This window comes from Astyanax mexicanus, chromosome 17 (genome assembly GCF_023375975.1).
Source record: "Astyanax mexicanus isolate ESR-SI-001 chromosome 17, AstMex3_surface, whole genome shotgun sequence".
Lineage (NCBI taxonomy): Eukaryota > Metazoa > Chordata > Actinopteri > Characiformes > Acestrorhamphidae > Astyanax > Astyanax mexicanus.
In genome coordinates, this window is record NC_064424.1 from 40,509,833 (window position 1) to 40,537,409 (window position 27,577).

General features: G+C 38.2%; 2 protein-coding genes across 11 annotated transcripts in view; both read right to left on the bottom strand.

Moving 5' to 3' along the window:
- The window catches only part of cacna1bb (calcium channel, voltage-dependent, N type, alpha 1B subunit, b), a 337,484-nt gene extending 329,949 nt beyond the window's left edge, over nt 1–7,535 (bottom strand). For all 6 annotated transcript variants that reach the window (XM_049466430.1, XM_049466432.1, XM_049466431.1 and 3 more), the window contains exon 1: nt 6,794–7,535. In XM_049466430.1, coding sequence (XP_049322387.1) covers nt 6,794–7,032 — 239 coding nt within the window. In that variant the 5' untranslated portion in view covers nt 7,033–7,535. The remainder of the gene's footprint in view (nt 1–6,793) is intronic.
- A 13,838-nt stretch (nt 7,536–21,373) lies between these two features.
- ehmt1b (euchromatic histone-lysine N-methyltransferase 1b) overlaps nt 21,374–27,577 on the bottom strand; it is a 68,373-nt gene continuing 62,169 nt past the window's right edge. For all 5 annotated transcript variants that reach the window (XM_022676504.2, XM_022676503.2, XM_022676501.2 and 2 more), the window contains exons 26-27: nt 26,040–26,215; nt 21,374–24,629 (exon numbers count right to left, since the gene is read on the bottom strand). In XM_022676504.2, coding sequence (XP_022532225.2) covers nt 24,443–24,629; nt 26,040–26,215 — 363 coding nt within the window. In that variant the 3' untranslated portion in view covers nt 21,374–24,442. The remainder of the gene's footprint in view (nt 24,630–26,039; nt 26,216–27,577) is intronic.

Here is a 27,577-nt window from a genome sequence, read left to right on the forward strand (position 1 = left end):
AAGAGGTAATAAACTGCTTTCTTTTCATCCACGGCTCTGAAACAGTGGGGGAAACTCCTGATACTGAGTTAGAGCAGAAATTTTAGACCGTCTGGGCTTCCCCTGGGACTGGGTTAAAATAGCACTCTTAAGAACTCAGTTTAAACAACTTTCACAAACTACCAACAACAGGAAACATATTGGCTATAAGCCTGTCATAGTATTTATTACAATATAATATACTAACCAACGTATCGTACAATATATGTACACAACCTCAATCATTTTCTTGGAATACAGTATTTACTAATATTATGACTGCATCTTTGTTTCTATATTAATTGCCCACAGGACATCACCCACAGGACACTGGCCGCAGGACGCCACTCACAGGACACTGCCCACAGGATGCCAAACACAGGACGCTACCCACAGCACACTGCCCACAGGATGCCACCCTCAAGACCCTGTCCACATGATGCTGCCCTCAGGACACTGTTGTGGACTATGCTCAGTCCAGCAGTGACACTAAGATGTTTAAAAACTCCAGCAGCACTGCTAATGGGTGAATGACCCATCATCCAAATAATAGCTGTTCTGTGGTGATCTATACTGTGGTGGGCCTGATGATTGAAGAAAAGGGTGAAAATTATAATAATAATACAGTACACACTGAAACAGATACAGGACTACAATCTGCAATTATATAGTAGAACTATAAAGCTGATAAAATAATAAACAAGGAGGTGGTCATAATGTTATGCTTGATCTGAGTATATTCCATTTTCAACATCTGAATTTTCTTAATAACTAACAATCTAATATATTTAATGATATATGTTGTATATAATAATGTATAAAATGATTTCAGTTATCACATGTATTATTAGCACAATATATATCATCCAAACAAAAAATATATGTTGTTATATCACAAGTCTACCATGGTAGTCTACAAGGTTCTTGCCACTGCTGAATGCAATCAAATTCTCAATGCAATGCTTTAAAATCTAGTAGCAGAAGATACAGTTCATCCAACAGAAGCAGAATAAACCCTTTTATAATACACTTAATTTTAGAACACAAAATGAAAAAGTAGGTGTCCCAAAACTTTTGTCCATATAGTTTCAAAATCTTTTTAAAAAGATCACTGAAAAAAATATTTTTTTAACCCTCTTAGGAGTGTACAGTACCAGTCAAAAGTTTGGACACACCTTAAATTCAGTGTTTTTTCATTATTTGTAACATTTTTTGCATTGTAGATTAATACAAAAGTCATCCAAATTATGAAGAAAAACATATAAAATTGTGCTAAACAAACCAGAATATGTTTTATATTTCAGATTTTTCTTAGCAGGCACCTCTTGCTTAGATGGCAGCTTTTCACATTTTGGGTGGATTTTCTCAGTCAGATTTATAAAATAAAATCACCTGGAACAGCTGTGCTGAACTTGAATTTTTTGTCTCTTAATGTGTTTGAGAGCAACAGTTGTAAAGTTGTGAAGAGGTAGAGTTACAGGTATACAGTGAACAGCTCTATTTGAGTAATGTGCTAATCCACATTATGGCTAGGAATACTTAAATAAGTAAAAGAAAAACATACTTTAAGGAATAAAGGTCAGTTAAAAAGGGGAAAAAATTAAGAAGTTTTAACGTATCCCCAAGTGCAGCTGCAAAGACCATCAAAAACATTATGATGAAACTGACTCTCATCAGTAGCACCCCTGAAAAGGAGGAGCAAGAGTTACCTCTGTTGCACAGGATAAGTTCATCAGCGTTACCAGCCTCAGAAATCACAACATAAGGGTCACTTAAATGCTTCACAGAGAATTTTAGTTTGTTTAACCAATAAAAATATTGAATGAGAAGGTGTGTCCAAACTTGTACAGACTGTACACACATTATATTGCAGCTTATGGATCTTTAAATGGAAAAGCGAAAGGAACTTCCTTCTCCTTCTTTAAGAGCTTCTTCAGTTCTTATTAGAACTTTCTTAGAACTCTTCTAATAATGGATTATGCTCATACTGGCTGCACAATTTCAGCACCCTGGAGAGTGGCTGTCCCAAAGCAAAGGCTGAGGATTCATCTCCGTACAGTTTCTACAGGTGATCATTAGCGGATACAGCCAAACTGGCAATAAAACAAGCTATTATAAACTCAAATTAAAGGCAGATGAGATTGACAGCAACATTCTGTGTACATCAATATGTGGGCAAAAAAGATCAGTTTTCTTGCTATTTTTACATACCTGATTCAAAAGAGGGAAATACACTAAATCCAGTGGTTCTCAATCCTGGTTCTGGGGTAGAGCTGCTGATTTTAGTGCTTTCCTACTGTAACACTCCCAAGTGTGTTTCAGTGAGGGCTGGTCAGTTGGTTGATTAGTTGGATCAGGTGAGCAGTGATTACTATAAACTCTAAGACCTGTGTAACAGTGCTGCTCCAGGACCAGGTTTGAGAACCTCTGCACTAAGCAAAGCCTAAAAGCTACAGGTTTGAATTTCTGGGTTCCAGTTATGTCTGAATTGCAGTGAAACATTTGATCCTCACTTCTTAACATATAAAGATTTTGTTTCTAAATCTGTTTCTACAGCCAATCACACAACAGCATTTACACTCAGCGCTAATGCTGCCACCCAGTACATGCAACTACAGTCTAACACACATACTCTTTATTCCTCATACTGAATAAACTCAAAACAGACAATGTGTCAGCACTAGGGATGGGACAAAATATTAATTTGATTTTACCAAATTGGAAACCTCTAAAATATAATCAAGAGGAAGATGGATGATCACAAGCCATCAAACCAAACTGAACTGCTTGAATTTTTGCACCAGGAGTAAAGGCATAAAGTTATCCAAAAGCAGTGTGTAAGACTGGTGGAGGGGAACATGCCAAGGTGCATGAAAACTGTGATTAAAACCAAAGTTATTCCACCAAATATTGATTTCTGTACTCTTAAAACTTAAGGAATATGAACTTGTTTTCTTTGCATTAATTGAGGTCTGAAAGCTCTGCATTTTTGTTTTATTTCAGCCATTTTAAAATGACAGCATTTTATTTGGAATTTGGGAAAAATGTTGTCGGTAGTTTATAGAATAAAATACAATGTTAATTTTACTCAAACATATACCTATATATAGCAAAATCAGAGAAACTTATTCAGAAACTGAAGTGTTATGTGAAACTGACGTAAATAAATTCTTTAGACACACATGCAGTTAGGTCTCATAGAGAACTGTCTTGTAATTTATATTGAGTATCACAAAATCACAGTATTGTGATTGTGAAAGCACTGTATCGTAATAATATTGTATCGTGAGATTCCCTGTGATTTCTACAAATCTGCTCAGCTGGTTTACAATAGTATATCGACTTTAAGACTTTAAGACAGAATCTAAAGGTTTGGGACGCAAACCTACACACAAACACTAAAATGCTGCAGACCCCAGGCTTATGTGGTCCGTCTCTGTTGTGGCAGCAGCCTCCACATTCACTGCTAACATTAATCACAGGCAAATCCCTTTAACGGGAAGAGACTGGACGTCATGCAGAATGACCACACGTGCTGGAGCCTGTGTCCACTGGGGTGGACAGCCTGTTTACTCTTAGGGAGGCTGAAAGATCTGCACTCATTTCTTGTTCAACAACTGCGGGAAAGCTCAAACTGTAGCCAAATAAAGAGCGAACTGACCAACCAGCAGTGGGCTGTGAGCCCTGATCTAGGCCATTTACCCAAAATATGTTCATAAAAACTGACCTAACTGTGGCAAACCTGGCTTTCAAATACATGATAGTGATTTGTATTTGCCCCATGAACTTGGAACCTATTTGCCCACCTGTTTAGTATGTGCTAGATACAAAGATCTACCAAGACTGATGGCTAATTATAACTGACCCAGCTGTAGGCACCAATGGGCACCTACCAGCTTGGTATCTGCTAGATAACACGTTCCACCCCTTGTTCTAGGCATCTTCTATCTGATAGATACAAACTTGTAATCTTCTAAGACTAAGATCTGCCCATGCTCCTGGTCACCAGCTATCTTATAGACTTATAGACAACAATTGACCGAACTGTGTCAAACCTGGCTTTTAAACACTTGTTAGAGCAGAATGTACTTGCCCCCATCACTGGCACCTGCTTGGTATCTGCTAGATACCAATATCTCCAAGAACTATCTCTTTATTTACTTATTTTTTACATTGTAGATTCATATTAAAGACATCAAAACAATTAAGAGACACATATGGGATTATTATGTAGTAAAAAGTAAAATAAAAGTGCATTTTCTCCCAATTTAGCTTGGCCATTTGTCCCACCCATACAGTTGCATATCCTTCATCACTAGTAATGCCACAACAAAAGGAGGGTGAAGACTAATACATGCCTCCTCCGATACATGTGAAGTCAGCCACCACCTCTTTCTAAATTGCTTCTGATACAGCATTGTAGAGTAGCATCACAGTGCGCTCAGAGGAAAGGGCAGTGACTTAGTTCTGATACATCAGCTCACAGACGCCTTGTGCTGATCAACATCACCCAACATCTACCCACCCAGAGAGAGCAAGGCCAATTGTGCTCTCTCAGGGCTCCGGCAGCTGATGGCAACTTGCATGACCGGTATTCGAACCAGTAATCACCCAATCATAGTGGCAGCACTTAGCCCACTGGACCATTCAGTGCCCTTTGGTGATTTGTGATGAGCTGGAGCTTCACAGCATGAAGGTGTGAAAAGCAGCAACTATTGTTCAGCACATCCTGGAACTCCTTCCTTTAAGAAGCTGAGAAAAATATTCCAAGTGATTTTAAGAAGAATCTAAAGTATAAAACATATTCTGGTTTGTTTAACACTTTTTGTTTGCTAAATAATTTCACATGTGTTCCTGTATAGCTTTAATGTCTTTAATATTACATTTGTAAAAATCATAAAAAGAAAGGAAACCCATTGAATGAGAAGTGGTGTGTTCAAACTTTTGACTGTTACTGCACTATTGACCCAACTGTGGCAAACCTGACTTTAAACCTACCTGCTTGGTATCTGCCATTGCTTCTACCTTCTATATGCTTAACACCAATATCTCCGAAGACTTATGGTTAATCAAAATTGATCCAACGGTAGCAAACCTGGATCCCAAACTGCTAGATATGTGTGACATAGCAAGATCTATCTTGATCTAATACAGAGGTGCTCCAACCTGATCCTGAAGATCTGCCACCCTGCGGAATTTAACTCCACACCTGATTCAGGTATCAGCAGGCCTTCAGCAAGAAGAGCTGGGAGTGTTGGCGCCTGTGGGAAATCCAGCTCATGACCAGTTTTTGCTGGGTTTAGCTGGTTTTGGATGGTCTAAGCTGGTCTTTAGTGGTCAAGATGGTTTAAAAAGACTGGTCATACAGCTAAAAAACATACCATATGGTGGTAAGCTTGCTAGCTGGTTAATCAGCTCTTTACCAGCATAGTGTACGCATGCTTCATGTGAATTTGACCTTGATGGTGATGCTGGTAGGGATGCAACAAAATTAAAATTTCTGATCAAAATCGAACAAGACAAAACAGTCAGCCAAATACTGAATACTTTTTCGCAGGTTGTCATCATTAATTTAATTTTCAACTTTTTTTTTTACCATTGCTTATATTAAAATAGCTTTAATTAGGGCTGGGCGATGTTGAAAAAACATAATCTTGATATTCTTCAAATATATGAAGAATAAATGATAAGGATTAGATTTTCATGTCTTACATAACAACATAATAACAATATTTTTGTTTGTAAACAGATGCCCAGGCTACTTTTACATGTTACATTTAGTTAGTAGCCCCCTTCAGCCTTACATGCAGCTTTTATATTACAAACATATATATAAATATAACCTGCTTGTATTTCAGTTAAGAAAGCATGTAAATTATGTATATCTCTGCCACATAAAACTATTCTTTACAGATTTCTGTCAGAAGCAAAAATCCCTCTACTGAGATTCACTCTGACAGCATTTATATGTAAAACTGTAAAATCTCCACTATCCCACTTTGAATTTCACATTAAAACAGTAATTTGATTAATCAAATTAATTAGAATAACCTTCCAACCCTTGCTGTTTAAAATACTAAGTAAAAAAGTACAATTTACAAATAATTACATTAGTAACCTCAAATCAGCCATACCAATAATACACAATATGGCTAAAACAAATAAGTAGTTGTTTAAGAGCTGCATAATATTGCAAAAAAAATGACATTGCAATAGTTGCTTTTAATCTACAGGTTTTTTTTACAACCAAAATTTTGAGAATTGTCAGCAGTCAATAGTCGTAAAAATGCAATTTAATTCAATTTAATTCACCTTTTGGTAGCCTTATCCTGAAAAATAATAATAGCCTAACATTGTCTAACAATGCATTTATTGCATGTCCTGAAACCATATATTTTGTGGCCCTACATTGTTTGGTATAAATGATTTTTTTTTTCAGCTGTGGGATATCTGTTGCACACCTAAATGCTGTTCAACCACCTTGCGATTAGAATGTTGGTGAACCAGCACAGACAGCATGGCCATCAGCCAGTAGATACTGGTCATCTAGGTTAGCCATGAGGATCACACTTATAAACCAGCTCAACATTTAAACTCAAAGTACTGTATATGCTGATCAAAATTTAAACCATACATCCTAAACCAGCTTTAACCATGCTGGGTTTTTTTGTTCCAGCAGGAGAAACTCTCCAAGGTGGCAGATCTCCAAAACCAGGACTGGGTAAGGTATAAATCAGGGGTCACTATGGTGGTATCGTGCAGTGTGAGAGGATATGGCCACTCTGTGATCCTCTTGGCGTATTTCCTGATCACGTTGTCCTCGCTGAAGATGAAGAGGGAGCGGTTGACGGTGAAGCAGTTCTGCTTGGTCTGCTTGGGGTTGTATAGAGCCATGGTCCTGGCTCTCTGAGCCATCGACTGTTTGTACATCCTGGGGGCTCCGGGCGCGCCCCCGGCCCTGGCAGCCCCTCTGCCATAGCGCGCCTCGTCCCCAAAGCGAGTCATCCTGGACATAGGGATGAGAGATCCAACAGGTCAGCAGATCCGCACGAGCGTCACATCCGAGCACCTCGTTCATTCATTCATTCATCCGTTTTCTCTATCTCTATCTCTATTTCTTTCTATCTCTCTTTTTATCTCTCTTTCTCCAGAGCGCGAAAACCAGCCAGCAGCCCTTCACACAACCTCCAGCAGCCCGTCAGACCCCGTCCAGCTGCTGAGCCGCATCTCCGCCGCTCCTGCACGCGCTGCTGATAATAAACCCGAACAAAGCAGAAACAGAGCCGAACTGACCGCGAGCCGCGCGCGGAGCCGGCAGTTCAGAGGAGAATCAGCGCAGCGGCGAGGATTTCCCGCTTTTACGCACGGTTACGCACAGAATTCCCTTCTTTTTCCAAACGCACACAGCGGATAAAACGCGTCATATAACGTTACCGTCGCTGTTTCAAAGAAATAAAACGTTTTTCACTGAGAAAACAAACATCAACAGCATCCTCACCTCTAACACTCACTCAGCGCGCGCGCTGCCACTGTGGCCAAACTGAGCAGCTGCTGCTCTTAATATAAGTACTTTCAGAGAGGAGAACTGCGCCTGCCGGCAGCGCCCCCTGCCGCACAGCGCGCGAACTGCAGTGGGAGGAGTGTACACTGGAGCTCACCCTCTGTTTATGTGGTTCATTATTATTATCCTGTTTAATTGTTTGTTTGTTCGTTTGTTTGTTGGATTACCCATTTAGACCTGAATTATTCCCAAGTGGTAAGAATGTTATTTTCTGTAATCCAAACAAAACAAGAATCAGTGAAGTATTATATAATATAAAATCTAATAGAGCACAATTCTAAATGTTATCATACAATATATATTTTTTAATTTTTATTAAATAAACTTGATAAAATAAAGTCTTCGAAACTAGATACAATACATTTAAATAAAAAAAAATGTCTATTGTGATGGACAACAGGTCTCAATTAGTGTTATGTGCAACAAAACATTCAAAAAGGAGGAAACAACATGATGCCCACGGTAGTGGACACAGGTTCTGAAAGGGATTAAAGTTAAAGCAGAATGGTGAGTATTGGTTTGTAAATTTTAAGTAGTTTTAGGAAACACAAAAGTGTTTGTCGGCACTATTGGAAGAAACATACAAATAAAATAAAAATAATTAAAACCTAGTGGTTGATGGTCAAATAGTAATTGCATTTATTCTTATACACTCAAGAGTGCCAAGTGTGCATATTTTTATACTATAAATTCACACTGGATTATAAGACGCACTATCAATAGAAGAAAGTCTTTTTTCTGGTCTATTTTATAGACTCATGCTTTTTAGGTGACAAGGACCAAAGGTGTCGCCATGTCTAATTCAGCAGGTCTTGTCGCTGGAGGCGGGGGCTAAGTAAGCAAAACTAGCAAAACAAAACAAAACAAAATTCTTTCAAATCAAACGAGCGCTGGATTTTAATTTCCACAGATTTATGTCCTAAGAAATGTTTATTTGTGTGAGTAAGCAGTAAGCTTAGATTTCCAATATTTTCAACAGCGCAGTTAGCATCAGCGCTAGCCATGATTAGCAGCAGTGCTAGCCACGATTAGCCACAATTATCAGTGCTTAACGCTAGTAAATGCCCCCAACAGCACTATACTGAGGAACCCGGTAAAAAATTGTGTTTCGGTAAGCCACGTAAGCCACGTAAGTCCCAAATAGCTTGTTTTAACACAGTAAACACACAGACTACATTCTGACATACTCACCTCTGAAAGGTGAAGGAGCTAGCCTGGTTAGCGGCTAATGCTAATACTGCTCCAGACTCCAGAACTAAACTGAAACTCCTGTGGTTTTACTGCTCCTTACAACCTGATTTATAGAATTCATACTACACCAGATTAAAAGACACACTGTCGATTTAACTGCGCCTTATTATATATTTTTTTTACATAATTATAATTTAATTAGAAATTGGAACATTTCACCCAGTAAAAGCAAAAAACACATCCCAAATTCACTGTGTCAAAACCATGTTACCTCACTACACATACATTCAAACAATCATGATTAAAAACAGTTTAATTTTCCTAATATATACACTGGGAGAAATTATTATTTGATCTCAGGCTCTTTTTGTAAGTTTTGAAGACATGAAGAGTATAAAATAGATATGGTAGGTCTAGTTTAAGAGAGACAGAATATCAACAAAAATCCACAAATGTACATTAAATAAAGATTATAAAAGAATTTGTGTTTGATTAGGCAAAATAAATATTTGATCCCCTGCCAACCTTCAAGAATTCTGACATGCACCCTCAAATAAATATTTCCCCACTATATATTAAGCCTTAAATCTGCCTGAACCTCTTCTTCACTAGTGTGTGTGAGTGTGTTTACTGTCTGAATGGGTTAAAGGCCAAAGTTAAATTCCATCTGTGTCTAACACTAATAGTGCATCTCAAAAATGTAAAATATCGTTGAAAAGTTTTTTTTATTTCAGTAATTCAGATAAAAAATGTGAAACTCATATATTTCCCTTTTTTAACAATATTTTTTGGGGTTTTTTTTCGGATGCACTAGTACTGGTGATTGTGGAGTTCTTTTTGCAGTCTATACTGATAAGCAATTATATTTATAGCTACAATATTTTTACATGAAGAGAATTACTTGGAGAAATGAATGTTATTATCATCAAAGTATCATCAAATATCACAACTGCCAGTCAAAAGTTTTAAAACATATCCAGTTCTTTTCTCTGTTTATGTTCACCATTTAAGCTCTTCAGGTACATTGAATAACCTGAAACATCACTTTCATCATAATAACTAAAAAAAGACACATAAAAACATTTTAGAGAAATTACAGATAAAGCCAGAGAGCAGTGAGTACTGTGTCCTACACCTTCAAAAGACTCTTGGACCCACATGGTAACACCTTTAGAATTTGGATGCAGCTCCTTTAAACCTCCCATCTCCAAAGAATATGCATATATAATACTGATATTAAACCAGTACCAGAGCAGATATTAGTGCACATTCAGCCTGTTCCTCTCCTGACCTCTAAAACTGTGACTGAACTGCTGGACTGCTGGAGTTCTTCAGGTCGTTTCTGGGTTTTGGCCTGCAGTAACAGTGCAGTCTGAGCCCTTTGTACAGTTACGTTTCTGTACCTCTGCCCTACTCTAATACCTTAAACCTTTAAAAGGCAGGTGGATATTTAATGTATTGGTTTTCTTTAAGAAATATCCAAAAGGCCCAAAAGCTTTTAATTTAAAAACGGATTCACTTTGTAAAAGATGAAGTATAAACTGGGGATTTTCCATTCAGAGGAAAGTGGTTTTCTGAAAGTTAGCCAGATGTACTTCCTGTCCATTTACTCCTGCACTCTTGGCACTCAAATAATACGTTTCTGTCCAGCTGAAATCTATTGAGAGGCTCTGCTTCCTATGATATTGAATTCCCCCTAGTGGTAAAAAATAGTACACTGCCATTTCTAAGTACTGGTGTTTCTTTAGAATTTACTGAAAAGGACAAACAGCATATTCTGTATTAGTCATATGAGTCCTTGTCACACCCTGTCATTAACCTAAGTAAGTGTATCTGTAATCTGAAAAATATGTTGTGTATATAGTTGGTATATATAGTAAAGCATGCTTATCAATCAGTGGAGGCCTATCAACTTTCTCCCACAGGATTATGGGTGGGAAACGTATATATATATATATATATATATATATATATATATATATATATATATATATATATATATATATATATATATATATCAGTGGTGTGCAGTGAGGCCCTTCTAACCCTTCACAAGGGGTGACAACAAGTGCATGTAAAAAATTACATAATTTTTAATCAGGAAATATATAGTATAGTTATTGTAAGTGTGTGGACTTATTTCATAAATTAACTAAACTAAAAAACAGCAACTTATTCAAAGCATTAGTCTGTGTTTTTAGTTGCTTCAGGACTCTTATATGACTGACAGCTGTTCTAACCAATCAAAGCTGTTTAAAATGGCTTCTGCTCACATACCTGCGTGGACCCTTCTCCTGATTTTGAGTAGGGTGTAGTAAAGAGTCATAGGACAATCTAACCAATCAGATTTATGGTTTTCACTCTGGGGTGGGGCCATGGCTGTCTAACCCCTTCTGAGCTCTCTGCTGAAGGGGTACCCACTGATAAATCGTAAAATAGCGTGTATGCTGGCTTATTTCAGTAGTTAGCTAACTATCACGATTCAGGTTTCTGTCTGTAATGCACACAAAATAAAAAAAAAAACACTACTATTCTAATTGTACAATCTATATTGAAATGAATCCAAGTAACAAAAATATTCCTAAACATGATAAAAAGTGTTCTAAATCACAAAGAATTAGTAAAAATGAACTTGTATTACTTTGCCTCATTTGTTCTGTAGTGCTGATATGCCCTAATGTCTGAGTTGCTGATTTTTTTTGTCCAGTGCAGTGGGCGGAGCTAGGCTACTGTTTCATTGGCTGGTTAATGATCTATTCTGATCTATTCTGATGGACAACAGGTCTTAATTAGTGTTCTGTGCAACAAACCATTTAAGAAAAAGGAAACTACATTATGCTCTTTGTAATTGATGCAGGGTCTGAAAGGGTTAACTTGAACCATCTCTCCTGTAAGTTTTGGCCTGTGATTCTGCTCTTAGTCTCACCTGTTGGACCACAGTGCGTGCTCCTCTGGTGATATTTCCTGTGTGTTGATGATGTTTGTGTTCTTCAGGTCAGAGAAACTCTGCAGCTCAATGACAGTGTCGAAGTTGCTGGGCTGTGTAGCTTTCTTGAGGCCTCCGAGCCCCCGACTGTCCTCAGTGACCCCGCCAGTGTCCGTCAGATCGGCAGCGGCTGACCTCCGGTTCTTCTGTCCGTCTGAAAGCTCAGCACTCCAAGCCCAGGAGCTGTACTCTGTCCCCAGTGTCAACATCCGCCACGTCCCGAACGTGGCCGAGCGCACAGCTTCCAGCAGGAAATCAATGAAATATGAAAGAGACAGATCATTCAGTTCTGGATTAGATTGTTGGAAAATAAAAAAGGCATAATACATAAACTTTATGCTATTTGCAGTCTGTATTACACACTAATATACCCCTTCTAATAAATACATTCAGCTACTTTCAGCTTTACCCACAGATGCAGACAAACATACAGCTTGAACAGATGTACTGCCAATAGAATAGGATTTTTGTGGCAAATAATAATCATATTCCTTCTGGAACTATAATGTTTAATTTCAGGTGTAGGCTAGATGTACAGTGCCCTCCATAATTATTGGCACCCCTGGTTAAGATGTGTTCTTTAGCTTCTCATAAATTGAGTTTTGTTCAAAATAATATAGGACCACGAAGGGAAAAAAAAGTAAAGTCCAACCTTTAACTCAAGTAAATTTTAAGGGGGAAATAAAATCCCTGACTAAGAAATAATTATTCTTCATAAAATCACCTGTTCCACAATTATTGGCACCCCTAACAATTCTTAGGAAATAAATTTAATAAAAGTATTTCTGTCACTTCTACAGTAGTTTACGAAGTTGATCAGAGTATGTAGGAACATTTAATTAGTAATTCACAACTTCCTGTTTCCCTGGGGTATAAATATGACGTGACACAGAGGCCATTTATCTTCAACATGGGAAAGACAAAGGAACATACCATTCAAGTGAGGCAGATGTGTGTTGACCTTCACAAGTCAGGCAATGGCTACAAGAAAATCGCTACTCGCCTACACCTGTCCATATCTACTGTCAGAGGAATTATTAAGAAGTTTAAAACAACTGGAACAGTGGTAAACAAGCCTGGACGAGGACGCAAGTTTATTTTGCCACCACGCACAGTGAGGAGGATGATAAGAGAAATAAAAAGTTCTCCAAAGCTCACTGTTACAGAATTGCAACAAATGGTAGCTTCTTGGGGTCACAAAGTCTCCAAAACAACCATCAGGCGCTATCTACATGCCAACAAGCTGTTTGGGAGGCATGCACGGAAGAAACCATTTCTCACTCACAATCATAAACGCAAACGTTTGGAGTTTGCTAAGCGGTACTATGACTTCTACTGGGACCGTGTGCTTTGGTCAGATGAAACAAAGATAGAGCTTTTTGGCAACAAATGCTCTAAGTGGGTCTGGCGTAACACAAGAGCTGAGTATGCAGAAAAGCACCTCATGCCCACTGTGAAATACGGCGGGGGATCAGTGATGCTGTGGGCCTGTTTCTCTTCTAAAGGCCCTGGGAACCCTGTTAGGGTGCATGGCATCATGAATGCTCTAAAATACCAGGACATTTTAAAACAAAATCTGGTGGCTTCTGCCCGAAAGCTGAAGATGGGTCGTCACTGGGTCTTTCAGCAAGATAATGACCCTAAACATGTGGCCAAATCTACACAGAAATGGTTCACCGCACACAGAATCAAGCTTCTCCCATGGCCATCTCAGTCCCCAGACCTCAACCCCATTGAAAACCTGTGGGGTGAGCTGAAGAGGAGAGTGCAGAGGAGAGGACCCAGGTCGTTGGATGATTTAGAGAGAATGTGCAAAGAGGAATGGTCAAAGATCCCTCTTTCTGTATTCTCCCATCTTGTGAAACATTACAGGAGAAGATTAGGTGCTGTTTTGTTGGCAAAAGGGAGTTGTACAAAGTATTAACATCAGGGGTGCTAATAATTGTGGCACACTGTTACCCCAAGGAGGAGGGAGGCTGGATGCAAGTGCAGACAGTTTATTACCACAACAAACAAATCCAAATACAGGCAGAGGTCAGTGTACCGGCAAACAGGAATATAAGAGGAAATCAGAATCGGGGTCGAGGAATAGGCAGAGGTCAGTAACGATTAAACATATATCTATAGCAGGGGTCCTCAAACTACGGCCCGCGGGCCGCATACGGCCCCCTGCGCTCATTTGACCGGCCCCTTTAGCTCCAACAGCAGTACCTGCTCCCTGGCCCCTCACGCAAGCAGCATTAGCTATACGGGGGGAAAAAAACAGTAAAAAAAAATGACAATTGGCCATCGAGTGTCTCCGTAGACAGATGAAAAAAAACAGAAGGCTATTTCCCACGGTAATCAGACAACATACTACCACTCGCTCTGTGCTGTTCGCATGAGCTCTGAGACTCACATCTGACGGAATGTCGAGGAAAAGAAAAATCGACTCTGAGTGCAGGGTATTTAATCAACAGTGGACCTCTGACTACCTTTTTGTGCAATGTAAAGAAAAGGCTGTTTGTCTCATATGCCAGGAGTCAGTCGCCGTGTTTAAGGAATACAACCTGCGCCGCCATTATGAATCGCGCCATAAAGACAAGTTCGGCTGTCTGACGGGGCAGGTGAGGACAGACAAAATAGCAAAACTGAAACATGTGTTGGAGACTCAGCAAAATTCTTTTATAAAGCAAAAACACCTAAATATATCATCAGTTCGAGCTAGCTTTCAAGTGGCCAAGCTAATAGCTAGCAGTGGAAAGCCGTTCACCGACGGAGAGTTTGTAAAACAGTGCCTGACGGCGGTTGTCAAGGAGGCGGACCTGTTCAGCGCGGTGAGTCTATCCGCACCCACAGTTACACAGAGAGTAGAAGAAATGGGCGACAATTTGCACCTTCAACTGCAAACTCAGACAAAAAGACTTTGCTCCTTTTCACTGGCTCTTGACAAAAGCAACGTATGCGTGACACGGCGCAACTGTTGATTTTCATCCGCGGAACTAATGATAAGTTCGAAGTCACAGAGGAGCTTGCTGGACTACAAAGCATCAAGGGAACGACAACAGGAGAGGACATCTACAGGAAAGTTCACCAAACGGTGGCGGATTTAGATCTGGACTGGGCTAAATTAGTGAGTGTTACCACGGATGGTGCGCTTTGAAGTAAAACTGGGTCTCCTCCTTAAACATGTGAAGGAGAAAAAATTCTGCCATTTTCCCACTACACAGAGTAACAAACATGGAACCTGACATTGACAGTCTTGTCAGCCAGAAGCAGGCTCACAGTTCACATTAACTTATGGAAAAGCACTGTATGAGGTAGGATAATGGAAATTATTACTTAATAAATCATTAAAATGTCTGCATTGTGAATTACACATATAGCATATATTATGCAACCAGTATCACATGATAAATAGTTTTTAATGTTTATTTTTAGTCCGGCCCCCCAGAAGACTGAAGAACAGTGAGCTGGCCCTTTAGTTTAAAAGTTTGAGGACCCCTGATCTATAGAAACGCTCAGAACTTAGAAACGATATGGCAACTAAGACTTCGCACTGGGTTTGAAGCTTGAGTCACTTAAATACCCCAGCTGATGATGATCAGCTGGAAGGGTGGGCCGGTGATCAGAACTCTGGCGACGTCGAGCGCTGCTGAGAGGGTATGGGTGGAGCCTCTGGGCTGACACACACATGATTTGATGTTAAATAATTATTTCTTAATGTGGGATTTTTTTCCTACTGAATAAATTCACTTGAGTTAAAGGTTGTATTTTACTCTTTTTTTCCATCGTGGTCCTATATTATTTTGAACAAAACTCAATTTATGAGAAGCTAAAGAACACATCTTAACCAGGGGTGCCAATAATTATGGAGGGCACTGTAGGTGTTGAGCTGTGGAACAGTGGAACTTTGCTCTGCATCCAGTACTTTTGGTCTTGGTCGCTGCTGAATGCAATCAAATATTCACAGCAATGCTCCAAAATTCTTTCATGGACATTAGAGACAGTTACTCCAACAAAAACAGAATAAACTTAAATACCCTTGATTTTGGAAGAAACAATGAAGGTGTCCCAATATTTTTGCCCAAACATTTGGAGCTTAAAAACTGACACAAGTATTTGAATCTGCATTTTGTTAGTTTACTTGACTTTTAGTAAACTCGAACTATTTACTGGTCTAATTTATGATTCATGTAAATGATTGTTTTAGGTTATACAAATTTGTGAGGTGGTGAAACTTTTGAATATTGAAAATATTTTAAATGTTAAATTTTTTAATAAATAAATTCAAATGTAATTATTGGATGTTTCACACTTATGGTAACCTAAAAGCATATTTTTGAATAAAACAGAGTTTATTGATCAAAAGTTTTTGTTATCTAAAAAATGTTAATTATTCTGACTCATCACCACTCATATGTTACAAACACAAAAAGCATTATTTAATTTTTTTAAGAATTTATGAATAGAATAGTTCAAGCTTTTTTCAAAGTCAGGTATACTTAATTAAAATATTAAAAGTAAACACAATTTCAAAAACTTAGCTTTTTAAAGTAGAAATCTGGTGTGAAATTGACATGAGGTGTAATCAAATATAAAAAAGAGTAAAAACTTTTGTCGAATAGCCCACCTTCATTCACCCCAGCATTTTAAAATACATCGCTTTGATGCTCCCAACAGGTTTATAATGCTAGCGATAGGGGCATAGTGATGCTCATGCAAAAAATAGCAATTTTTATGCAATTAAAAAGCTCAAAGTAGCTTTAGTGGTAGAAAGGAGAGAGCTTTAAGAGAGCTTTAAAAGTGCACAGATAGTTTTTTTTCAAAACACTGTTTATACACACAGTACCTCTGTGTGTCGTCATCTTAAATTAAGTCCTGATAAATCGACTGACCAGTTTAAATTAAACTACAGCTGATAGGTCACGTGAACACTCGCTTTATTCATTCTCATGTAGACGCTCACCAGATATTAAATTATGAAATTAATGCGTTTCCACATAATTAATATTAAAAACTGTTTTCCTATCTTACCCATTCATTCATGACTGGGGAACCACCTGAAGGTACTGTGTGTATAACTATCTGTGCACTTTTAAAGCTCTATGCCTCATTTTAAATGTCAAGGCCCTCGAAATTCTACCAATAGGAGCTGGGAAACACTTTGGGATTTGTCACTGGTGTAAAAATAGCATTCTTTGCATTGGCAAACATTCAAAGGTGCATTACAAATACTTCACTACCTTACTTAGTTAGAAATGTGGGTTATCTATACTATACTGGAGTATTTTTTTTCAGTCCAACTAAGCTTCTTTAATATATTTACATTCTACTAAAATACATTCCTTTACAATAAGCATATATGCAGCTAAAACAGGGAGGAGCCTAGTGCATCCCAAATTTATCAACATTTATATTTGAGTTATTATGGCTTTTAGAAAAATGTATTTTGGGGAGGGGGTAGTGCACTATAGGACCCTGTTGAGTGGCCTAAGATTTTGTTCTTACTGGCATTTTTCCCCCATTTTACATCACTTTTACTTTTATACTTTAAGTAGTTTTGAAACCAGAACTTTTACACTTTTACTTAAAAAGTAAAAAGCTTCACAAGTATTTTTAAACCCTAGTATCTATACTTGTACCTAGAGAGTAATGAATGTGAATACTTTTAAAACTTTTAAAACCCATGCTATGCCCCTATCACTATCACTATCACCCTATCACAGCATGTTGGGAGCATCAGCTAAAAACGCCATATTTTGGAATGCTGGGGGTTAACAGAGGTGGGCTGTTCTACAAAATGTTGTACTTGTTATCATGTTTCACCATTTCAAAGTCTATTTCACACTAGATTTCTCCTTTAAAAACCTGTTATGAGTTAACAGAGAGTTTCCAATAAAAGGTTCAATCCAAACTGCACCAGTTCTAATAATCATTTCTATTTAAATGTTGGACTAAGCCCTGCACAGTCCTACCGTAGACCACAGTGGATCTCCTCTCGGCCCATTTGGAGTTCCGCTGCACCTCCCGACCCAAAGATCTGTCCATTCTTCTCAGTGTAATATCAGAGGCCTAAGATCCAGTTTCTCAGGTGTAATAAACTCCACTCTCGCAGAGTCCGCACTTCAGAGTAGTCCTCTTTAGTGCACTTAGTGCCACCAGCACGCAGACTCAGCCGGTGGTTGGGCCTGTGGGCTGTGGACTGGTCTCGGTGGAATGCGGAAGGGCAGTTTCCTGTCTCGCTCATTAGGAGGCTTGATCCTCCAGCCAGAAGGCCTGAGCGCCCCGGCGGCTTCTCTGCCAATCAATTACCCATCCTAGTTTACTCCACAATCAGGAAGAGAACAATCATATAGTTTATAGAAAGTTTAAAGCCTGCTGATGCAGAGTCAGACACCCTTCCTGCTATGGCTTTCACTGGATTCTGCTGCACTGATTATTTCTTCTTATCTACAGTAGTAGGCCTGTTTCTGTCACCATCACCATCACCAGTTTGGCTTGGACGATATACAGTGTGAGAAAAAATTGCGATTATCAGTATTATTTAAATATTTTGGACCATTTTATACCATTTTACATATACAGTACCATCTTTTTCCCTACATTGTAAATAAATACTAAAGTTATCCAGACTATGAAGGAACACATAAGGAATCATGTAGTAACTTAAAAGTGTTAAAATAACCCAAATACTCTTATCTAGGGTGCTGTTATCTTGCAGTTTCTGATGCTGGTAACTCTAGAACTTATATACTTATCCTGTGCAACATAGGAAACCCTTGCTCTTCCTTTTCTGGGTGGTCCTGGTGACAGCCAGTTTAATAATAATATTTTGTGGGTCTTTGCTACTGCAGTTAAGGATACCTTTTTTTTTTTTAGGATTGACTGACCTTCATTTCTTTAAGTACTGTTTTTTTCTTTAGCTAGTTGAGCAGTTCTTGCCATAATAAGAATTAGAACATTATTTAAATAGAGTTATACACTGTATACCTGTAACTCTACCTCTTCACAACTTTACAACTGATGCTCTCAAACACTTTATTAAGAGACAAGAATTTCAAGTAATTAACTCTAGTCAAGTTCAGCACAGCTGTTAACTGAAAGCCTGAATTCCAGGTGACTCTGCCTCATAAAACTGACTGAGAAAATCCAGCCGAAAACTGCAAAACTGTCATCTAAGCTACTTATATAAAACATACCTTGGTTTGTTTAACACTTTTTATTGTTTACAAAATAATTATCTACACGTCTGGAGCAAGGCCACTTAAAAAATTATTTAAGAGTTTATTTGATTTTACCTAATTGAAAACATCTGGAATATAATCAATAGGAAAATGGATGATCACAAGCCATCAAACCAAACTGAACTGCTTGGATTTTTGCACCAGGAGAAAAGGCATAAAGTGTGTAAGACTGGTGGAGGAACACATGATGCCAAGATGTGAGAAAAACAGGGTTATTCCACCAAATATTGATTTCTGATCTTTTAAAACTTTATGAATATGAACTTGTTTTTTTTGCATTATTTCAGGTCTGAAAGCTCTACATCTTTTTTGTTATTTTAGCCATTTCGTATTCTGCAATGACAATATTTCTTTATTTGGAATTTGGAAGAAATGTCTGTAGTTTATAGAATAAAACAACATTTTGTGGGGTGAAGTGGGGGGGCTGGAGCCTATCCCAGCCGGCATTGGGTGGAAGGCAGTATACACCCTGGACAGATCGACAAATCATATTACAGCATTATAATGCAAGTACATCCTTTTAAAAGGCAATAAACTTTATTACTTAAGAACATTCAGATATTGGAATATAAAAAAGGAACATTAAAATGAATGATGTGTCAAGTAAACAGACTAGACCATTTATTTTTTACTTTAATAAACGTTTTTAAAGTTAGAATACTTTGTGCAGAGTTTTAGCATCTAACAGAGGCAGGTGTGTGTGTGTGTGTGAGAGGAGAGAAAGAAAGGAAGAGAGAGACAGGGGGAGGGGGGGCAGTTACTGTAATCCTTCAGTGATTATCCCCAGGGCTTTGGATTTTTGCAGTTACTTGATTATTCAAGTGGTCATGTAAATGGTATACTACATTTTCTTAGATCTGAGATCTTAGAAAATCTAAAAATCTGATTAAGTAAGATTTTTGCATTATCGCAATTACACGTTTTGTTACAGACGTTTGTTTAATATTTGTGTATTAAAACAACACAAAAACCACAGAAAAAAATGCTAAATGCATATCATTTTATACAAAACTTTCTGAAGTATGTTTGGGGGTCATTGTCCTGCTGGAAGACCCATGACCTAGAATGCAAACCCAGCTTTCTGACACTGGGCTCTAAATTGCGTTCCAAATCCTTTGATTTAATGATGCCTTGCACACAGTGCTACCCAAAAATATATTTGAATCTCCAAAATATTTTACTTTAGGTACTGTGTTCTTTTCTTCATAGGCCTCATTCCATTTTTGGTAAACAGTAGAACGATGCATCTTTGTCTTATCTGTCCACAGGAGATTTTGCCAGAAGGGTTTTGGCACATTGCTATATTGCTACCTTGCATTGACATTGATGCACCCTGAGCCTGCAGGACAGCTTAAATTCCTTTTAAACTTACTTGGGGCTGCTTATCCACAATCTGGAATATCCTGCCTTGTAACCTTAAACTTTGTCTTTTCACAATGAGGTTGGTCAGCTATAGTGCCTTGAGATGCAAACGTTATAATTATGCTGCACACTGTGGACAAAAGGAACATCACAATCTCTCGAGATGGACTTGAACATAATTGTGAAGTGGATAGAAAATGATACAAGGTTTTTAAAAATGTTCTTCAAATAAAAATCTGAAAAGTGTACTCTAAAAACCCTACAACAATTTAGTCTCAGTATTAGAGACCACTAGTGAACTCACCAGACAGATCAGAGGTAAAGTTGTGGAGAAGTTGAGCATCCCAAGGAGCACTGTTCAATCCAAAAAATTAAAACGGTATTCTCCAATTGCAAATCTAACAAGACCGAACAATGACCGTCCACCCAAACTGACAGATCAAGCAAGGAGAGAATTAGTCAGAGAAGCAGCCAAGAGGCCCATGGTCACTCTGGAGGAGCTGCAGAAATCCAGAGCTCAGGTGTAAGAATCTGTCCACAGGACAACTATGAGTCATGCACAAGTCTGACTTTTATGGAGGAGTGGGAAGAAGAAAATCATTGGTATGAAAAAAAATTCAGCAGTTAAGGTTTCCTTTATAAATCATTGGTTGTTTGGATCAGCAATTTCAGTAAATCTAACATATAGTAGATAAACAGAGATATTTGAGAAGTGAAAACAAGTTTATAGGACTTATAATATTATAAAAGTATAAATACTTTTGCAGGCCACTGTTTTTGTAATCTTTGAGATCAGCTCATACAAAATAGGAACAAAACCAAAAGTGTTGCATATTTTGGTTCAGTGTGTACGCTCCTAATTAGTATTTATACTGTAATTGTTAGTTCTTGCAATCTGGGAGAATAAGCAGTTTGTACAGTGCTACTTGTTTTTTTGTGGATATGACAATAAAATCATAAATCTTTGATGACTGTTCAAAAGCAAATAAAACAATGTAGTGAAAGGAGAATCATTATTACAAGACATCGTTTCATAAAAAGAGGGTGTCATCTTTTATTAGAAGGAAATTTATTGAAGAAAAAAAAAAATATGAAGAAAAAAAAATCCCAACCAGTTTGATGCACAAAAGCATCCGGTCTCACTTTTGAGAAGTATGTAACAGTTCTTTTTTTTTTTTTCTTTCACTTCGCAGTGTTTTGGATCTACGTGTCAGAATCAGCTCAAAGGACATGACTATACTATCAACATTTAAAAAGACAATAATAGCTTCATCAACATTAACTCATGGAACAAAGTTGATACAGGCTAATGATGTCAACTAGTTAGAAAAAGCAGAGGTAAATTTAAAGTGTAGAAATGAAGAAAAGAAAAAAGCAACTCTTGCTTCTTTGTCCATATTTTACAACTTGTATTCTCATAATGAATAATAGAAAAATAAAAACGTAAAACAGAACCTTTTTTTCAGCACCATTTGCAATTTCCTGTTGTCCAAACACAAACTCTTCAGGCAAAACTTCTGTAACTTCTGAGCACACTGAATATCTAGCCACTGTAAAGGAGAAACGTTTACACATGGTCACTGTAAGTGATGAGTTTCTGGATTATATCCTGATAAGATTTTCCCACCTCCTAATGTCTGAGTGATCGGATTTTGATCGGATTTGTATCTTTTGTAAATGTGTCTCAGATCACTTCATAAATTTTGTTAAGCGATTGGATTTGTATTTCTTTTACATGCATCTCAGACCACCTCCTGATGTGGTTTGAGTGATCAGATTTGTATTTAAATGTGTCTCAGACCACCTTCAGAAGGGGTTTGAGTAATCGGATTTGTTTCTGTTTTACCTGCGTCTCAGACCACCTCCAGAAGGGGTCTGAATATGTTTTAAATGCATCACAGGCCACCTTCTAAACTGTATTAATTGATCAGAATTGTATTTGGTTTAAATGTGTCTCAGATCACCTCCAGAAGGGGTTTGAGTTCTCAAATTTGTTTCTGTTTTAAATGCGTCTCAGACCACCTTCTATGCTGGTCTGAGTGACTGATTTAAATTTGTTTTAAATGCATCTCAGATGATCTCCTGAAGTAATTTGAGAAACCAAATGTATTTTTTTTTTGTTTTAAATGCGTCTCCGGCTCCCTCTTAAGTTGTGTCAAGTGATCAGACTGTATCTGTTTTACATGCGTCTCAGACCATATCCAGAAGTGGTTTGAGTGATCGGATTGTATCAGTTTTAATAGCGTCTCAGACCACCTTCTAAGTTGATCTGAGTGATCGATTTGAATGTTTTGAATGCATCTTAGATTACCTCTTGAATTGGGTTAAGTGATCGGATTGTATCTGTTTTAATAGCATTTCAGACTACCTTCTAAATTGATTTAAGAGTGTTTAAATCTGAATGTTTCAAATACGTCTCAGACCACTTCCTAAAGAATTAGTGTGAGTAATCAGATTTGTATCTGTTTTAAATGTGTATTAGACAACCTCCTAAACTGTGTTAGGTGATCAGATTTGTATTTGTTTTAAATGGATCTCAGACCACCTCCTTAAGAATTGGTAAGTGTAATCAGATTTGTCTCAGAGCACCTCCTAAACTGTGTTAAGTGATCAGATTAGTCTCAGATTGTTTTAAATGCATCTTAGGTGTGTTCACACTCGCATTTGCATTATGTGGCTCATCCTTATCCAGATTTAATCCTTATTCCCAATTCAGATAAAGTGACCAGGTGTAAACAGGGTCAAAGAACATTCAACATGGCAACATTTCATGATGGAAAGGAAAAGCTGTGGAAACCACTAATATGTTAACGTGTTTACAGTCGTCCACTCATAGAGGACAGTATAGAGACAGTCAAGGTTCGGTTGATGTGCGGCATGAGCTCCTGTCATGACACCAGCAGAATGAAAATAACAAAAAAAAAATCTTTACAAATTCACAATATTTATGACAAAATGCATTTCAGGTTAGTCAGACTGGTCAAAATCCGCCATTAACATGCAGGAGAGAACTCAAAAACGGCAGGCCACCCCTCCCATAGTCATTATCTGTTGATAGAGTTAGGAGATGACACCTGGCAGATGGTAACCGACCAACGAAGAGCATCTGCAGATAAACTAATGCCCAGCAGCTATCAAAATTTCACTATATGAACAGATGCTCACAATTGTTTATCAATGAGCCAACAGTAATTATGAAGATTTTTTTTTTTCGTGTGTGTGTGTGTGTGTGGTCCACTCTGGGAGCGGTAAGACTCTGATGGGTAGAACAAGTAGAACATAAAGGCCCTTCCAAGGTGGTCATAATAAGAGACCGCACACCTTGATGCCAATAAAAAAAAAGAAAAAAAAAAAAGCAATTGCCTGGGTTAAAAAAAAAAATATTATTTTCAAAATATTCTGCTAACAATTTTATTTGGAATTTGAAAAGTTTGCTTCGTCACAAATGCCTGAGAAATGTCTGTGAGAAAATCAGGCTCGCTGTGAGTGAACAAAGATCTTTCAAAAGGCAAATCTTTGAAAACGGTCGTCAACGTGAGGTTAAACGCGTGATGGGAGATGTTTGAATTGTGCGTGGACATGTGGGCTGCTGGAAAGAGAAGGTAACGTTAAAAAGTGACATGAGTGTAGTGAGCTTGGAGTGGATACGGAGGGATGCATAATCCTGCAGGACTGCAGACTCAGCTTAAGTTTATTGTCCGATCTGATCCGATATCGAAAAATCAGAGATTTCGGGATTTGAGATACTCTACAGTAACTGAGAGAACCGTCACAACAGGGAGCAGGGAAAGCAGGGAATTCCATCCTGAACAAGAATGAGAATTAAATGCTTACAAGCCATTACAAGTCTGTCTATGCTGATCTGCTGCTGCTCCTCCTCCTCTACCAATAGTGCACACACAGGCATCCGCCGGTCAGAACACGCTGCTGTGGTCAAAGTGACCCGGGTGAAAGTGATCCAGGCCGGCCTCTCTACAGTACAGGCCCTGCTGAGTCTGTGTGTCTGTGCTGGTGATGGCGGTACAGTAGGCTGGTAGAGGGAAGGGAGCAGGGCAGCCAGTAAGTAGATGGAGGATGATGGGAAGGGTTGAGTGGGGCTCAGCTGGGGCTGGGTGGCGTGGTGGACGAGCTCGTATCTGGCAGAGCGCTGGGCTGCTGCTCCCCCGGTGTGCTGTCCGCCTGCCTCTGGGCGATGGCCGCCGCAGAGTGTTTGCACTGAGACGAGCCGCACTGGCAGCTGAACAGCTTCCCTTTTACGTCCCAGAAGTGGTCACCATAATCAAACCTGCGGACGTACGAGGGCATGTTAGGACAATTACAGTGCTGTACGAAAGAAGAAGCTCATTCATGTATTTCAGGTTATCCAGTTATCACCACATGTTATATATTACATTAAAAATTACATTACAGTGCCCATGATAACGATGGTATCACGATACTCAATATATTTCAAGACAATACTCTACGATACTTTATGGTATCTGTGTCACATTTTTATATCTTACCTCCTGCAGACTTTTTAAAATAAAGTTTTTTATTATTACAGGAGAAAAAAAAATCCAAATCTACATTGCCCTGTGTGTAAAAAAAATAATAATACAAAATACATACATAAAGTTCCATTTTTCAAGCCACAACCAGTTCTGATTACTACCACACCTGAATAAATTTCCTTCGGGATCAATAAAGTATCTATCTATCTATCTATCTATCTATCACACCTGTTCTCAATCAAGAAATCACTTAAATAGGATCCACCTGAAAGTGACCCACCAAAGTGAAGCATATTTAAGATATTTAAAATCTAGACATTATGCCATTATACAAAGAAATTCAGGAACAAATACAAAGTCTGTAAAAGGTTATAAAGCCATTCAGAAATTTTTGGGATTCTAGTGAACCACAGTGAGAGCCATTGTCCACAAATGGCGAAAACATGGAACAGTGGTGAACCTTTCCAGGAGTGGCCAGCCAACAAAAATTACCCCAAGTGCGCAGAGACAACTAATCCAAGAGGTCACAAAAGACCCCACATCATTCATAGAACTGCAGGCCTTACTTGTCTCAATTAAGGTCATCTTTATGATCCCACCATAAGAAAGAGACTGCAAAAATGGTCTGAATGGCAAAGTGCCAAGATGAAACCCACTGCTGAGAAAAAAGAACAGCTGTTTTGTGGTTCAGGACCTGGAAGACTTGCTCTGATAAATGGAACCACGAATTACCAAAAAGTCCCGAAGGAGAACGTCAAGCCATCTGTTTGTGACCTCAAGCTAAAATGAGCTTGGGTTCTGCAGCAGGACAATGATCCAAAACACACCATCAAGTCTACCTCTGAATGGCTGAAGAAAAACAAAGCAAAAACTTTTAAAGTGGCCTAGTCAAAGTCCTGACATAAATCCTATTGAAATGTTGTGGCATGACATCAAAAAGGCCGTTCATGCTCGAAAATCCATTAATGTGGTGGAATTACAACAATTCTGTACAGAAGAGTGAATTCTAATTCCTCCACAGTGCCGAGAAAGACTCGTCGCAACTTAGCAGTTGTTGCTGCTAAGGTTGGCCCAACCAGTTATTAGGTTTAGAGGACAAACACTTTTTTACACAGGGTCATGTAGGTTTGGATCTTAGACTGTGCTGATACAATAATAACAAACACACAATCTTATTGGTGGGTGGGAGGGGCTTGGCTCACCCTAGCTCATCTCCAGAGCTGATGCTCTTGCTGGCAAAAAAGGCGATGTGAGGGAAGCGCAGGTCCTGATGAGAGGTGAACACTCGGCAGGGGAACAGGTTCGGCTCACAGTGGTGGTTTATGAACCGACTGATGTTGCCGTAGAATCGAGCGTCAATACAGTACATATCACCAACCTGAGAGAAAAGACGTGTACAGGGTTAGAGACAGAACACAAGTAAAAACACCTGATATATTTTAAAATTACATTATCTCTATAAAGTTAGAGATTAAAGGAAGACGAGCTTTCTTTCAAGTCACCAGACTGAAGACTGACGACAACAAAAAATCAATCAACAGTTTAAAACTTTAGCTCATAGCTATGCTTATTACGCTAGTATAGGCAAATCGTGATATGGAAAGATTTTTCACAACTATTCATTTTTTCAATAATACTGTAATCAGTGTATTCTTCTAGTTTTATTTATATCTTTGTCAATTGAGTAAAAAGCTTACATGAGTTGAAACCACATGTAAACATATGTGATACTAAATAATACTTATACTTGAGCATTTGTTCTTGAAGGGACATCACTTAAAAATTGAGTATCTTTGATTTTACCAAATTGAAAACCTCTAGAATATAATCAAGAGGATGGATGATCACAAGCCCTCAAACCAAGCTGAACTGCTTAATTCTTTGTACCAGACAAATAGTTCTCCAAAAGCAGTGTGTAAGACTGATGGAGGAGAACATGATGCCAAGATGCAATACAACTTTGATTAAAAACCAGGGTTATTCCACCAAATATTTAAAACTTTATGAATATGAACTTGTTTTCTATGCATTATTTGAGGCCTGAAAGCTCTGCATCTTTTTGTTATTTTAGCGATTTTTCATTTTCTTCAAATAAATGCTCTAAATTACTATTTTTATTTTGAATTTGGGAGAAATGTTGTCTGTAGTTAATGGAATAAAAAAACAATGTTAATTTTGCTCAAACATAAACCTATAAATAGCAAAATCAGAGAAACTGATGAGAATGTGTAACTGCACAGAGCATGTTGAAGAATCCTTTAATGCAGGTTAATGTACAAAAAACCTGCAGTATGCAATCCTGAGATTTGACTATAGAGATAAATTACTTAATTAATCCAATAAACCTTCCAGACTACACTGTTTTTAGACTAAGTAAATCAGACGCTGCAGGGATGGTCGTAAAACTGATACCATTAATTAGAATATTCTGTCCCTTTCCAACTAAGAAATAATACTGCTTTCAAATTAAAAGAAAAAAATCTTGCAGAATGCTGTTATAATACGCTCTTTAAATCCTTCCATATGGTCCTTTTTATCTTTAATATTGTAAGTTGGAGCCAAAATGTGAACCATCTGTTGGTCCAGGGCACTAATTTGAGAAGCACTGAGCTAAAGGGAAACTACTGGGGCCTCAGTGTCTTCCTCCAGTCCATTTTAAATCAATAAAGGTCTGGGAACCAAAGCCATGGCAACATGCTCATCACCATGATGATAAGCAACAGGCTGCGCAGGCTATTTA